This window comes from Neopsephotus bourkii, unplaced genomic scaffold (assembly GCF_033783945.1).
Source record: "Neopsephotus bourkii isolate Nb327-2 ecotype Australia unplaced genomic scaffold, CSIRO-AGI_Nbou_v1 NB_250, whole genome shotgun sequence".
Taxonomy (NCBI): Eukaryota; Metazoa; Chordata; class Aves; order Psittaciformes; family Psittacidae; genus Neopsephotus; species Neopsephotus bourkii.
The window spans coordinates 1,435,573-1,449,205 of NW_026900760.1; the positions used below are offsets into that span (position 1 = coordinate 1,435,573).

Here is a 13,633-nt window from a genome sequence, read left to right on the forward strand (position 1 = left end):
TTATGCAACACTCTGAGAAGAGGAACCTGCTCTGCTGACGGAGGGTGCCAGGAGCCTGCTTTGTGGTTAAGTCTTCTGGAATGAGTTTCTGAGTCAAAGCTGTTCTCTGGAGAGCACACGCTGGTGTTGAACTACACGTTATACAGAGGAACGCTGTATATGTGCTGCTGTGATCGTGGGTGCCACAGGGCTGTTCTTAAATGTAAAAACGGATGTGTACTTCCCTTTTTCTCTGCAGGACTGTGAGCGTTTGTTGCTCTTATCAAAAGTGGAGCCTGTACTATACACTGAACTGTTAGGAAGGACCCCGATAAGGTTTGAATTACATCAGAAGGAATCTAGCGTCAGAGTTGAAATTTCGACGTCTGAACGACGTTTAGTTTTGTTAGTGTCCTTTAAAACCACCCATGAGACAGACATAACTTTAGCCAGACGGTGGGTTTCGGCTGGCGGGGCTGCCCTAACAGGATCCACAGGCGGCGGGGTTGCTGCTGGACCGGGTTGCACAAGCTCAGCGGCCACGTTCCTCCCGCGGCCGCGCTGCGCTGCGCGGGACAGCGGCACGCCAGGCTCCCGTTAGTGAACAGCGCGGCAGCGGCCCGCTCCGCTCCTCAGCCAAGTGAAGCGACGGCGTTTAACGCCTTCCGCAGCAGCGGCTCGGCCGTGCCCGCGCGTGGCTCCGGCCGACCGCGCCCGGGCGGCAGCCGTTGCCGGCCGCTGGCGGGCGGGCGGAGCGGAGGCGGGCGGGTTTGAAAGGGAGGCGCCCGCTGCCATGTAAACGCCTGCCGGGAGCGCCGCGGCGGCGGCGGCTGAGCTGGGGCGGCCGCCGCTCGGACCGGCCCGGCCCGGCCCAGCCCCGCCGTGCCGCCGCGCTCCCTCCGGGCATGGGAGCGGAGAGGGGCGGAGGGGAGCTGCCGCGCGGCGCCGAGCGGGCCTGGGGACGGCCCCCGGCCAGTCCCCGGCCCATGGCCTTCATCATGATGAAGAAGAAGAAGTTCAAGTTCCGCGTGGAGCTGGAGCTGGACGAGCTCTCCTCCGTGCCCTTCGTCAACGGCATCCTCTTCTGCAAGGTGCGGCTGCTGGACGGCGGCAGCTTCAGCGGGGAGTCCTCCCGGTAGGTGCCTCCGGGGATCGCGAGTCCTGAGACTGCCCTGGCGCCCACTCCCCTCTGCCGCGTCCCGCCCGGCTCCCGCGGTGCAGCGGGCGGAGGTCCGGGGCCGGGACGGAGCGCTCGCGTCGGTGGCTGCCCCGGGGCTTCGGGCGGCCCCGATCCCCAGCCAGGGCCAGCGCCGGCGCTGGCGAGAGTGCTGCTCGCCGTTCCTCTTGGGAAGAGAAGCAGGCGCGGACGCTCAAAGCTCTGTGCCTTTGCACAGCGCGGGCGGACTGCCTGCCTCCTCGTCCCGTCCGCGTTCCCGGCAACAGAGTAGCTGTGGGAGCACTTGTAGGCTCCCTGTTTGCGGGGCTGCTCGCTGCCTGGAATCATAACAGGGGAAATGAATCCATGAGTGCGTGAGGGCTATACTGGAGAAACCGGCCTTTTGTGCCCGGAGCCGTAAGGACTGCTATTGCATGGGCGACGGGAGGGTGCGGACACATTTCTTGCTACCAAGCCTGAAGTCAGAGCTGCCGCCTTTGAATGCGAATTGTGCCACCTGAATGCTTTATTCTGTTGGACACTGGCTCACTGTAATTTATTCTGTGGATGTTTACATGGATAGTTAACAGTTCCATGGAAGAGTCCTCTCTTATTTCCCATATGTATTTAGGTCATATGTGTTCATGCTTAATTCTGCAGTGGAAATGCAGCAGTAGACAGTGGTCTTTTATTCTTTTTCTTTCTTTTCTTTCTCATCTTTTGTACCTCTGCAATAGAGCCGTTACCTTCTGTGACAGTAGCTTCTCCACCCGATGGGTAAACAGACTGCAAGTGGGCTGTTTGCAGGTACCAGGCAGAGGCAGAACCTTGTCAATAGGAAGGGTGTGCTGTGGCTTCAGGTCTGGGAAGGATGAGACTGCCTTCCCATTACACTTGTTCATATTGTGTGGGTTATTGTATTACTTTAATGTTATTACAAAAAAAGATTTACTGAAAAGTGTCCCCTGGAATTCTGGGAGCAGACAGAAATCAGTAATAAATCTATGAATATTCAGTTATTTTCTTGTTAAAGTACTGCTGTTACAGAGCTTGCAAGATTATCTGCTTTTGATTCTATAAATAGAATTCATGAAGGAGAATAAAGAGCATAAAATTGTAACCTTGGCCTTAAACCTCCTTATTTAACCATTCCGTTATACTGGCATCTATAATTGAAGATTAATTTTTCATCTGTACAGTTGGAGGGTCTTCAACGCATCAGTGTTCTCATTTCATGTCTATTCAACATTTTTCTTGTGACCAACTTCTTCATGAGTAATAGATGATGATAATCATGATTTCAGGCACTAATGTGCCATTACTGTCCTAATGCAGCCCTTCCTGCCTTGAAGTAATTTTCACAGCCTGACATACATCTTCTGGATAGTATCTCTATTTTAAAGGAGCTGATTTCAGAAGAGCAAATGTTTTTGATACATTATTGTTATCTTAAATTGTTTTGCCATGCCTACTTCTGATGCTAAAATTAAAAGCTTGAAAGCATACATGCAGATCTTTATGAATGTGAACAAGATATTAGATTAAATATGCATGATGGGAGGCAGTATGTGTATGTAGGAAGTGTCAGTGGAAGTGTGAGGATGTAACAAATGGTATTGAAGTATTGTGTTGGAGTCAAGCTTTGAAATTCTTCCATTTTCTTTTTTCTGGGGGTAGGGCTTAAAAATAAGAATGGCAGCAAAATATATGCTGGTAAATCATATGTGAGTGTACCTGTTCCATCCCTGCTGGCTTGAAAAGTATGCTCATAGGAGGTAAAGAATTCTTCTACAGTGACCCTTCAGTGCCAATTTAGGGAGTGTCTTTGCTCTTGGCTTAAGGATTAACAGATGGATTTTCATGATGGTGATTCAGCAAAGGTCTGAATAAATAAGAAATTAAGTTAACATCAGAGTAACAGCATTTCAGAACTTGTCAGTTGCAAACTTTTTTTAATGGGCATCATCTTCTAGTTGCATGCATATTATTAATTCCACTGTGAGCTGTCAGTCATATCCTTAAAGTAGTGATCTTTATAGTGTTACAGAAGAAGTTTGAAGAACTCCGTTGTTTTCCAGAAGGTAATATACAAACACTTTCCAAATGTTGCATCATACAGGAGAAAACTGACTTGATTTTCTTAACAGCTTTTAGTTTTGTTACTGAGTTTAAGAAACCTACAGTTCTTCAGGGAGAAAATATGGAGAATTAAGCTCTCAAATTGGTACTGCTTGAGACCAATACCCTGCTGCCTCTTGCCTTATAAAAAAACGGTGTCATAGAACAGTCTATAAACCAGCCTGACGTTATTTAGCATTTTCGTGCTGAAGCTTACTCATTGAGAAAGAAATGTCATAAAAACACAGGCTGCCAGCATTGAAACAAAGGCCTACATAAAGTGAGTTGTGATGAAAACAGATTCAAGTGGTTGCCTTTGGAGCCCTGCATGGGTCATGCTGTATGAATGATTAAAGACCTGATCCTGCAAGCAATGTGATACCTACATCGTCCCCCTGAACACTGAAGTGGGATGAAGACAGATAAAAATTTGAGCATGAAAAATACTGAGAAGCATTTTTTTTTTTTTTTTTTCCACTTCCCAGATCTTTACTGGGAAAGAGATATGTAAGAAATATGAAGACATGGTCCATATCAGTGGAAATTTGTTGTCACAGTCCAACTTGGCTAACACAGATGTGTGCCTCAAGTGCACAGAAATTCTGTGGCCAGATAAAAGCAACTTGCATATTGCAGTATGTAGTGAGCTGGTTTGTGTATAAACAGCAACCATGTTGTTTACACAGAACTGTGAATTTTTGTGTTTGTACGTAGGCATTTAGAATTCCAATTTGAAAACTTCTATTCCAAACATCCCTGTGTATATTTGTGAATATTTACTGTTGGAAAACTGTATTCTGTAATATAATGCTAAATGCTTAATTACATGAGAAAACAGTCAACCTTTTAAAGTTATCTGATACTGTCAAATAATATTTTGATTAAAGGACATTGAACAGCCAAGCAGTACCAGTGTTTATACTGGGGGCGGGGGGGGGTGGTGGTGGTGGTATTTGCCTGCATGTGCAAGAAGAGGATTCTGGAGTTCTAGGGAGAATAAACGGGTTATACACTTTGACTCTGCGACATGGGGAACCTTGAAGGGAGTTGTGGGAGGAGGTGGATTTTTTCAGTAGTTTTAGTAAACTGACAGCCATACAGTATCATTCCTGCCCTCTCCTTTTTGAATTTGCTTTCTAATAGAACTTCAGAATCTTTTCAACAATATTGTCAGATTTTATAACAAAGAGTGGACTGTCAGCAGACTGTGGAGGTATGCAAAGCCATGCTAACAAACCTCATTTTCATTTACAAAACTTTTAGCTTAAGCCTGGCTTCCTATGTGGAAAGGCTTCTTTCTACATTTTATCCTTCCCTGGGCCAATGGTAATAGATATTTCTCTCTGAAACAGGATACATTAATACAGGATGCTTATGCAGATTTCAGGATGCTGTTTATCTATACACTACCTGGTCAAAAAATATTGTGCACATAATGTCTATTGCACCATGACAGGACAGAAGATTATTCCAGAGCAGAAATTTCAATTATGAATATCTTCAAGAGAAAAGTATTATTTTAAAATATAGACTTGACTAAATACTAAGCATATTTATTCAAGGCCAGTGTAATGCAGATGTAAATATATTGAAAGTGTCTGTTCTTTGCAACTGCCCTCATTTTAATAGGCTGAAGAAATAATTGATGGGCCCCTGGGGTTAGATAACTACTCATAGACTTTGTTGCTCAACTAGAAGCAAAAGAACAGATGGGATATGAGGAAATCAAAGAAGTTTTGGCAAGTAAAGGATCTTATTTCTTGAGGATGCACTTTCAACATTGTGCTGTGTAGATTTAGAGTACAGGAGCTGTAAGCCTGGTAGTCACATTTTTAGCTCTGTCTCCACCTGCATCCCATTCAAGGAAAGGTCTCCTTGGTTGGTGTGTTCTTAGGACTGCACTCATCAGTTTGGTCATATTCCCCTGTCTTTCAGATGCGATTTCTGACACTTCAGACAGCTGATGTCTCTCTCTTCATTCTTTTACAAAACAACATTCAAGACTAAGAAGCTGATTATGATTGATATCTGTGTGACAGATAGACATTAGGGGTGGCTGAGATCTATAACTTTGTCATCAAAACATTATTCTCCAACAGACTCTAGACTCTTGAGAGACAATCTCAGAGACTTGCATTACTTGCATGAATATATTCTTGTTTCTAACAGATACAGGCTAGAGTATGTAATTGTATTCTGTAGAAACTGATTTCTTATCTTCCAGATAAGAGCTTCTTCCAGATAAGTACTTCTTACTTCTGATGATTCGTAGCTACATCCTTCTCAACTGCCTAAAAATACATCTGGTTTTTGTGACTCCAGCAAGTACATTTTCTGTCTCACTGGATTCTTCAAACTGCTTTTAAATCACTGTTTTCCCTGTTGTATTTCAAAGGGAATCTTTCTCCTCATAATAATACAGCTTAAGCAGCTTTCTGTTTTTAAACAAAAGTACTCGTTAGAAAAACCTACCTGTCACATGCAATTACTGTCCCTATCACTCTCATCTTCCTGCATGGTGTATGAATCCTGCTGATAGTCTTCAGAGTTGGTAATGGATAATGTTACTTCTAATGGCCGTTTTCAGCTGTAACCAGATTTGCAGTTGGTTAAACTGAAACAAAGTAAGTTTTCAAGGCAAATCAGCAGTAGAATAATAATCCTGGCTTGCAATTTTTTACTTGCTCTTTTCCCAAATGTCCATTTAGTGTTTTCTCAGTTGTGAAGACTGATGGTTGAGCAGCTTCCAGGCCCAGTCCTTCTCTGAAGAAGAGGTAAAAAGGGGAAGTTCTCTACAGAAATGATGACTTTTTTAAATGTAGTTTCTTTGTACCTCTTCAACATTTCATTAATAATTATAAGCAAATGCATTTAGTCAACAGATTTAGAGAATATGCTTGAGAAAGGTAACATGATATACAAGAATTGGTGTGGATGTTCTGGACAGGGCTGAAGGGGAAGAAGCTAAGGCTGAAATATTAATGGGAGAGTTCATGTATAAAAATGTAACAGTGTGGAAATAAAACAGATGAAGGAATTAGGTCAGAGGAAAAAAATCAAAGAATTAATCAAATGAGTGAAGAAAATAAAATTAGATCTGAAGAGGGTCATCTTTGACCTACAGTAGGAGATGAGAAAATGTTTGCATAGACTGCATTTAGCATGAGATGCAACTGGTATTGCAGATATTTTCAGGGCTCATTCTTGTGAGGCTTTTGCTGCTGTAAGTACTGGTAAGAGATACAGCATCAGCAAGCTTTTCAGGAAAAAGTTCCTGATAAGAGGTGCATGACCAGCATCTGTTAAAGAGGAAGAGGTAGGTGGAGAAAGCTTTAATGCTTCATATGTCTATCTGGCTTGGGCAGCTTGCACAGCTTTGGCTTACAAGAGCTGGTAGTGATACTGTTGCCCTCGCTCCCAGCACGGTACATGGAGCACAGCACTTCCCTGTCATAAATTTGCCATGTGCAAGGTCCAGAGCACCTGATTGCCTTCATATTTTAAAGACTATTTCTGTTCATGGAACAATTTAGCGTGGAGGGAACTGCTTGAGACCATGTAATCCAACTTGCGGCTCAAAGCAAGACTAACTTCAGTTAGATCAGGAAGTTCAGACCTCTGTACTGTCAACTTTAGAAAATCTGTAAGAATGGGGATTCCAGTCTTGGCAGACAACATGCTGTTCTGCTCCACAGTTTTTATTGTGAACATTTTCCCCCCTTATTTTATTGGAATTTCTCTTTTTATTGCCTCTTTTCCTTTCTCTGTTCCCCACTAAGAAATGTCTGGATCCATCTTCTCTCTAGCTCAATAGAGGTGGCTGAAGATAGCAATTAGATTTCCCTTCACCTCTTCTGCAAATTGTAAAAATCCCATGTTCCCTACTTCTGCATCAGGTTACTTCACCCCTCTCATCGCTGACTCCAGGCCCTCATCACGTCCCTTAGGACTTGCTTTAGTTTATCAGTGTCTTTCTTCTACAGAGAGTGCCCCAAAAATGGATGCAGTGTTGCAGATACAGACTCACAAATGTCCTACAGAAGAGAACAATCATTTCAACTGCTGGCTACAGTCTTACTAATGCTGTTTGCCCTTCACAGTGCTATTTCCCTTTCAGGTCTCTGCATTTGCTGGAACCAGCAGTTTTTCATAAGCAAAAGTATTCCAAAGCAGCTCTATTCCCATGTGATGATCAGTTTATACATATAAGAAATAGCTGACATGAAATATTGTTAAGGATTTACCCTGATTATTATGAGTAAAAACATGTGGAATAGAAAATGATTGCTCTGTTAAAGTTTTGTATGTACTAGCAGCAAATTCACTGGGGAGTTGTGCACTGTAAACAAGTGGAGCCCTTCCTGCAGAGCCAGCTGTTTGCTGGTTTGCTTAGTGCTGAAATTTGTGAAACACTGAAGCTCTGTTTGTAAATGACTGGTTTTGTTATGGGGTTTTTTTGTAATGCTTAGGAAAAAATGTTTTTGTTGGAATGTATCTTCTTATATGCCTCAGGCATGAAGGAAACACAATATTAAAGGAAAAGTAAACTGTATTTCTTCCTGAATATAAGAAATAAGTCGAAGCTTTACATGTTTATTACTACAGTGTATACTGTGGAGATCATGCTCTGAGGTCTAATTTCAAGAGTTCCATCTTTCTGTACAGACTAAATTTAGCATTCTGGTTATCACATAATTTAAAGTATAATTTGGTATTTGGAAAGTTATACTGAATATTTTTCTGCTTCTTTGTAGCTTCATGCTCATATGATGAAGTTGGAATTGGTACATGCAGGGGCAGCCTGTACAGGGCAGCATGTTACATGTATTAGATGTGTATTAGATGCATAGACTACATTTGAATAAAACTGGTACTTCTGTTGGTATTATATCTTTTTATTTGCTTTAAAATACCTGTGTTAATTTCATATTTGTCTGTTTGTATTTGGTTTTACTTCAAATTAAACTAAAATTCTTACTGCTAATTGATAATGGCAAGTGACAGATCCCTATTGGGTGATCTTGTTTATAGTTTTGCTTGCAAATACAGTACAGATATTAAAAGATGGGAGTATGGATCTAAACCAAACAAGAAGACTACATTTCTGAGGTTCTTAATGGTTTACAAGTACCGAGCTACTTGGCAGATGCTGGGAGACTGAATAGTAGTGCAGTGTTTTGCTTGGAAGTGGACCGATAAGACAGCCACTCAGTTGCTCTGGGAGCTCCTTGCATGAATGCCTGCATCTTTCCCTCAACTGCAAGACTCTAGAGATTTTAAATGGAAGTAGATTTTGGGGTGCAAGAGGGTATTCTTCTCTTGCATGCCAAACCGTTATGTGTTCCCAAGTATAAATGCAAACTCTATACCTTCCTAATGCTAAAGATAGATAGCCTAGAAGAGGTCAAATCTTACCATAAAGTATGTGAACCACTGAGGGCACTGAAAGTGTGATTGCTAAACTGTGAGATTATAGGCTAATGCCTTAACTCATGTCTCTGCCAGGTAGGATAATGACATTGGCATTCTTTGTTAGGTGCTCTGGTATTCTGCAGGAGAAAGATGTTTGTGAGTGTATATATAAAATATATATATGAATGGGATATTGTTCCCGTTTTAAAAGACTATTTCCTACATGAAAAATAACTGTTACACCAATCCACAAAACACTGTATTTGTACCAGGATAGAGCTCACTTTATTAAGTTGATGAAGGGAAGCTGTTAGGTTAGGTGATAAAAATTCATACATACACCCACAAATGAGTGCAGGAAACAAAGGCAGGGGAGGGTGGAGCAGCTAAAATAATACCCTGCCCCAGGTATTCCCAGGCCTGTCACAAAGCCATCAGCCCAGCACAGGCCCATCTACACAAGCCCAGGACACAGAGGCAGGTGGGGAACTGAAACTGTCTGAACGTGACAAGGGGACACCCTGTCCAGGCCCTTCCCAGGCATGTCCCAGGAGAGCCTCAGCCCCATTGTCCAGGCAGGAAGCCCATCACATTGTGCTAATTCTAAAGCATCTTTTGGGCTGAGGGGAGTTACTGCATAGCACTATTTGATGCATTAGAGGATGCAGGGGAAGAAGCTTATTATGGGATATTTGAGGGAGGAACTAAAGGTGGAGAAAAGGGTGAATTTAGGTGTTCTGAGGAAGAGGTGTGGGGAAGATAACAAAGAAAGAGGATGAAAGGGCCAGATAGATATAAAGTTTGCTGATTAGTATATCGATCTGGTCATGCACTGTTTCTAATCAATGAAGTATATCTTCATATTGAACTACATTCTAACTCTTTCCTGGGTGAAGGACACTCTTTTGTGTGTTGTATGGGGGTCTGAGTGTCAGCAACTGAAGTGAAGCCTGCATCAAAGGGCTCAGGTGCCTGTGGTGCCAGCACCAGGAAAGACCTGAGTGAGATGACTTATGTGCCAGCCGTAAGAGTGGGACTGTGAGTCTCAGTTGCTGCTGTGCCAGCAACTGGCCTGGAATCATGGGCCAGCAACTGGAGAGACCACATGAGTGAAGCCACATGCCAGCCCCTGGGGTGGGACAAAGAGTCAGAGATTTGTGTGCTTGTAGTGCCAGCACCTGAACCAAGTGCAGGCATGCAAGTGTGTAAATGCTATCAGGGATCTAGCTGGACTAACTCTTGAGCCTTATACATACATATATATATATATATATATATATATATATATATAGGTCTTGCTAGCAGACCTCTGTCCTGTTCAGCCAGAGGGGAGTGGGATGAGGCTGTTGGTACTGGCTGTTTCTGTGAGTACTCTGCATGTCTGTGATCTGTGTGGCCAGCTCTGTACATGTGATGTGCATGGGGGCTTACTTACATCTTCAGCCTTGCTAATGGTTGAATCCAGGGAGTGGAGCTGCAGCAGCCTCACTTCCCTCAGCCTGTCTCATCAACATGACATATTTTCCCCTAAAAGAAGCAAGCAAAACTTAGGCAATACTGTAAAAGTTGTACTTGCTCAGAGATAACTCCTGTAAAGGCATTTTATTCACTGTACTTTGGACTCTAAGAACCTGGCCTCAACAATTCTTAGAAGGCCAAAGCAACCCTCCCATCAAATTACCAGCTTTAAAAAGATAATAACAACAATATTCCCATTTATCTCACGGAGCTATTTTTTCAAGGTATTTATAGTGAGTAGGTAACTCATGTTCTGTCCAAAAGCTGCAACATGTCTAAGCAAACACCCCTTTCTGTAACATACCAATGAAGTTGATTCCAAAAGTAGTTCCAGTAGTTTCATGTGACAGTGGTCTGATATAAAGGCTGAATGGCACCTTAAAACTGAAAACAAATGCTCCCAATATTATGTTTCTTCAGCAACCAATGACTCTAAAATAACTGCACCAGAAAAATAAAACATTTAACATAATCATCCTAATATGGGTAAATGTAGTAATTGGCTATCTAGAATAATTCAGATAAAAACTTGACTACATGATTTTGTAATTAATGAAACACAGTGTTTTGGAAAATGCCAACAATACCTTCTTAATTTCTAGGGCTCTGCTACCAAAGCTTTTCCATTTGGCAAAAAGGGATTTTTCCCATGACACTTAAGGTCCTTAAAATGATTTATTTTTACATTTTCATATCCTTTATCCACATGGAAATGAACAAATGACCTGCTCTTCATAAACACCATCCAAAAAAAAGAGCCAGGTGATGACCTATTGGCAAATTAGGATAAGGAGTTGACTGGATTAGGATTTGTTGTTTCTTTTGTGTTGGTTTTTTTTTTTTTTTTTTTGCTGATTTTTCTCTTTGGTGGATCAGAAGAAAAAAAAAATCAAGACTTTTATTCATCATTCTAAATGGCAATTGCATACAGTACCTAAAACATACAGAAAAAGACTTGGTCACAGCTGAAATCTTGCATTTGAAATTTAATTAATGTGAAATTGTCCTTCTAAAGGAAAAACAATTTGTTAAACTGATGTTAACTTATACCATACTTCGGAATCATTTTATCTTGAAATATCTGTCTGTGGAATTTATTCTTGGTTAGATATTACTGACAGCACTGTTTAAATTACACCAAAGCAGTACAACCTAGAGTGTATTTGAATGCATCTTGGTAACTAAGATATATTTTGATTCATAAACCAACTGTTTTTTGCTTTGCATGTGGTAAAGTAACTGGGAGGTTCATAGGAAACTGACTCATAACGGAAAGCTTTCTCCAGCATGCACTGTAGCAAAGGCACAGTTGCCAAGAAGTTATCTGGGTTCATTTCCATAGCAACCAATCAATATAACTGTTTATTTTCAAAAGGCCTTTCACTTGAACTAAGAATCTTATAAACTTCAATATTACTGTTGAAAGTTAAATGTTCTGATTATTTGACCTTTTTTCAGCACAAGGGGAATAACTTGCTGGTGATTTTCTTTACACAAAGATTACATTCATTAAAATACATCAATTTTTCTTTATATAATGGAATTAGAACTGTTTGGTGAAGTGGGGGCAGATGCTTGAGGTTTTTTTGCAGATCATGTACAAATATTTCAAATATCTTGTTTTTTGAAACAGTGTGCCAGTGTTATACTTTTTCGACATTCTTACAGGGAGGAAGGGGTAGTTGTGGTTTTACTTGATTTTATTTTTACAAGAATTGAAGCATCAGTTTCTGTAACTGAGGCCTTTTTCTTGTAACTTTTACTTTGTTTGTAAAACTTAAAATTCTGATCATCCTATTTAATGTTTATGAAATTATTTGCCTGAATAAGGCCTAACCTGTGACATGAGTAGACTGACTCTTCCAAAAAAGTAGTGGTTTTGTGCTATTCGCCTTACTTGAACAATGTTATACATACAGTAGTATTGGTATGTTGAAATCAAAATCTTTAAAAGTTTTAAGGACACATTTCTCAAGCAGATGTTACTTATATTTATCTTGTATTTACAAGCCAAAATACATTTAATGTTCACTAAAACATGTTTTACTATAATGTTAGTGATGTCTGGAATACTATATAACTCTACAATGCAAAGCTGCTTTTTACAGCAAAACTGTAGCTTGTTCTAGAGGTAGAAAGCTGTTCTGAGAAGCAGAAACTGTAATACTGAGAGTTACACAAAGATTTTGGCACATTATTTTGACCCTATGAGTTTACAGAAACTTTTTTTTTGTACGAAAAAATACTATTACTTAGTAACTGGAAATGCTACAGATGTAAAAACACTAAAAGAACTTAGCACAATGATGAATAGGAGAAAATGTGATTCTGTTACTGGTAGTCCCAATGGTATCTTGGGTGACAAGGGAAGGGTGGTAAGGGCAATGACAACTGTCCTACTTGTATGATGAATAGATATGAGAAGGGATTTTCTGACCTTTATGGAGGATAAGTGAACACTTTTGGTCTTGTAGCACTGTTTTACAGCATTTTAATGAATAGCAGAAAATCTACACTGCTTTTAGTTTCCAAAAGGACAGTCAAGTCAAATTGTTTTGCAGATACTATTGAATGCACAGTGATGTGCAAACGCAGGCTCCCTGTGGATTCATGGCCATATCTGGTACGCCTGAGAGTAGAGACAGAATGCAGGAGAAGGTTGTCAAAGGATTAAGAATTGTTGCTTTTTGAAACTTAAAAAAGGTTTGTATAATTGCATGTATTTCAGTATTGGTATTTCTGGCAAGGTTTAATTTCAGCAATTCTTTAAATCCCAGCAGGACAGCCACTACAACAATCACTTTGTTTAGGCAACAGCATTTTTAATTATTCTCTAAATGTAGAGGTTTTTTAAGTATGTGTTAAAACTGAGATTCTTACTCTGTGCTGAAACTAGATATAAAACCTGATTCTGGGATTTTTTTTCTGTCTATACGTTTGAGGGTTTTGGGGAAGAATATTACCAGTATGCCCAAATCTGATGGGTTCAGTGATAGAAAACTTTGACCAAACATATCATTTAGTTAATCTGCATGCAAGTTCACCTTCTTGCTCAGCCTTGTTAGTTCTACAAGCTCCTGAAAGTTAGGGTGACTAGCAGCAGGGTTGAGGCAATGAGCAAGTGTATTGTCTTTCAGTATAAATGCAGTCTGCTGCATCTGGTACTCACAAGAGGACATTTGGTATTGTTTTATGAGTTTCTAGCATTCTCAGTCTATCCTGATAGAACTGTTGACAGAAAAATCAGAGTACTTCTTGATGACTTAAGATAGTGACATGAATATCCCTTCTCTATCTGAAGAAAAAAACTGGCTAGTCAGGTCATGCAAAAGGTTTTGTTCCTTTTTTTTTCCTGCTTGTGGTAAAACTGCGTTTGAGGTAGTGGAGTTTCTATGGCAGAAGAGGGCATTCTATTTTGTTGTTGTTTTTTTTTTTGTTTTGTTTTTTTTT

General features: G+C 40.9%; 1 protein-coding gene across 2 annotated transcripts in view; it reads left to right on the forward strand.

The window, feature by feature from the left end:
* The first annotated feature begins 794 nt into the window (after positions 1 to 794).
* EEIG2 (EEIG family member 2) overlaps positions 795 to 13,633 on the forward strand; it is a 32,746-nt gene continuing 19,907 nt past the window's right edge. The window contains exon 1 of one of the 2 annotated variants that reach the window (XM_061345986.1): positions 795 to 1,114. In XM_061345986.1, coding sequence (XP_061201970.1) covers positions 885 to 1,114 — 230 coding nt within the window. In that variant the 5' untranslated portion in view covers positions 795 to 884. The remainder of the gene's footprint in view (positions 1,115 to 13,633) is intronic. The other variant, XM_061345987.1, reaches the window with a different exon arrangement.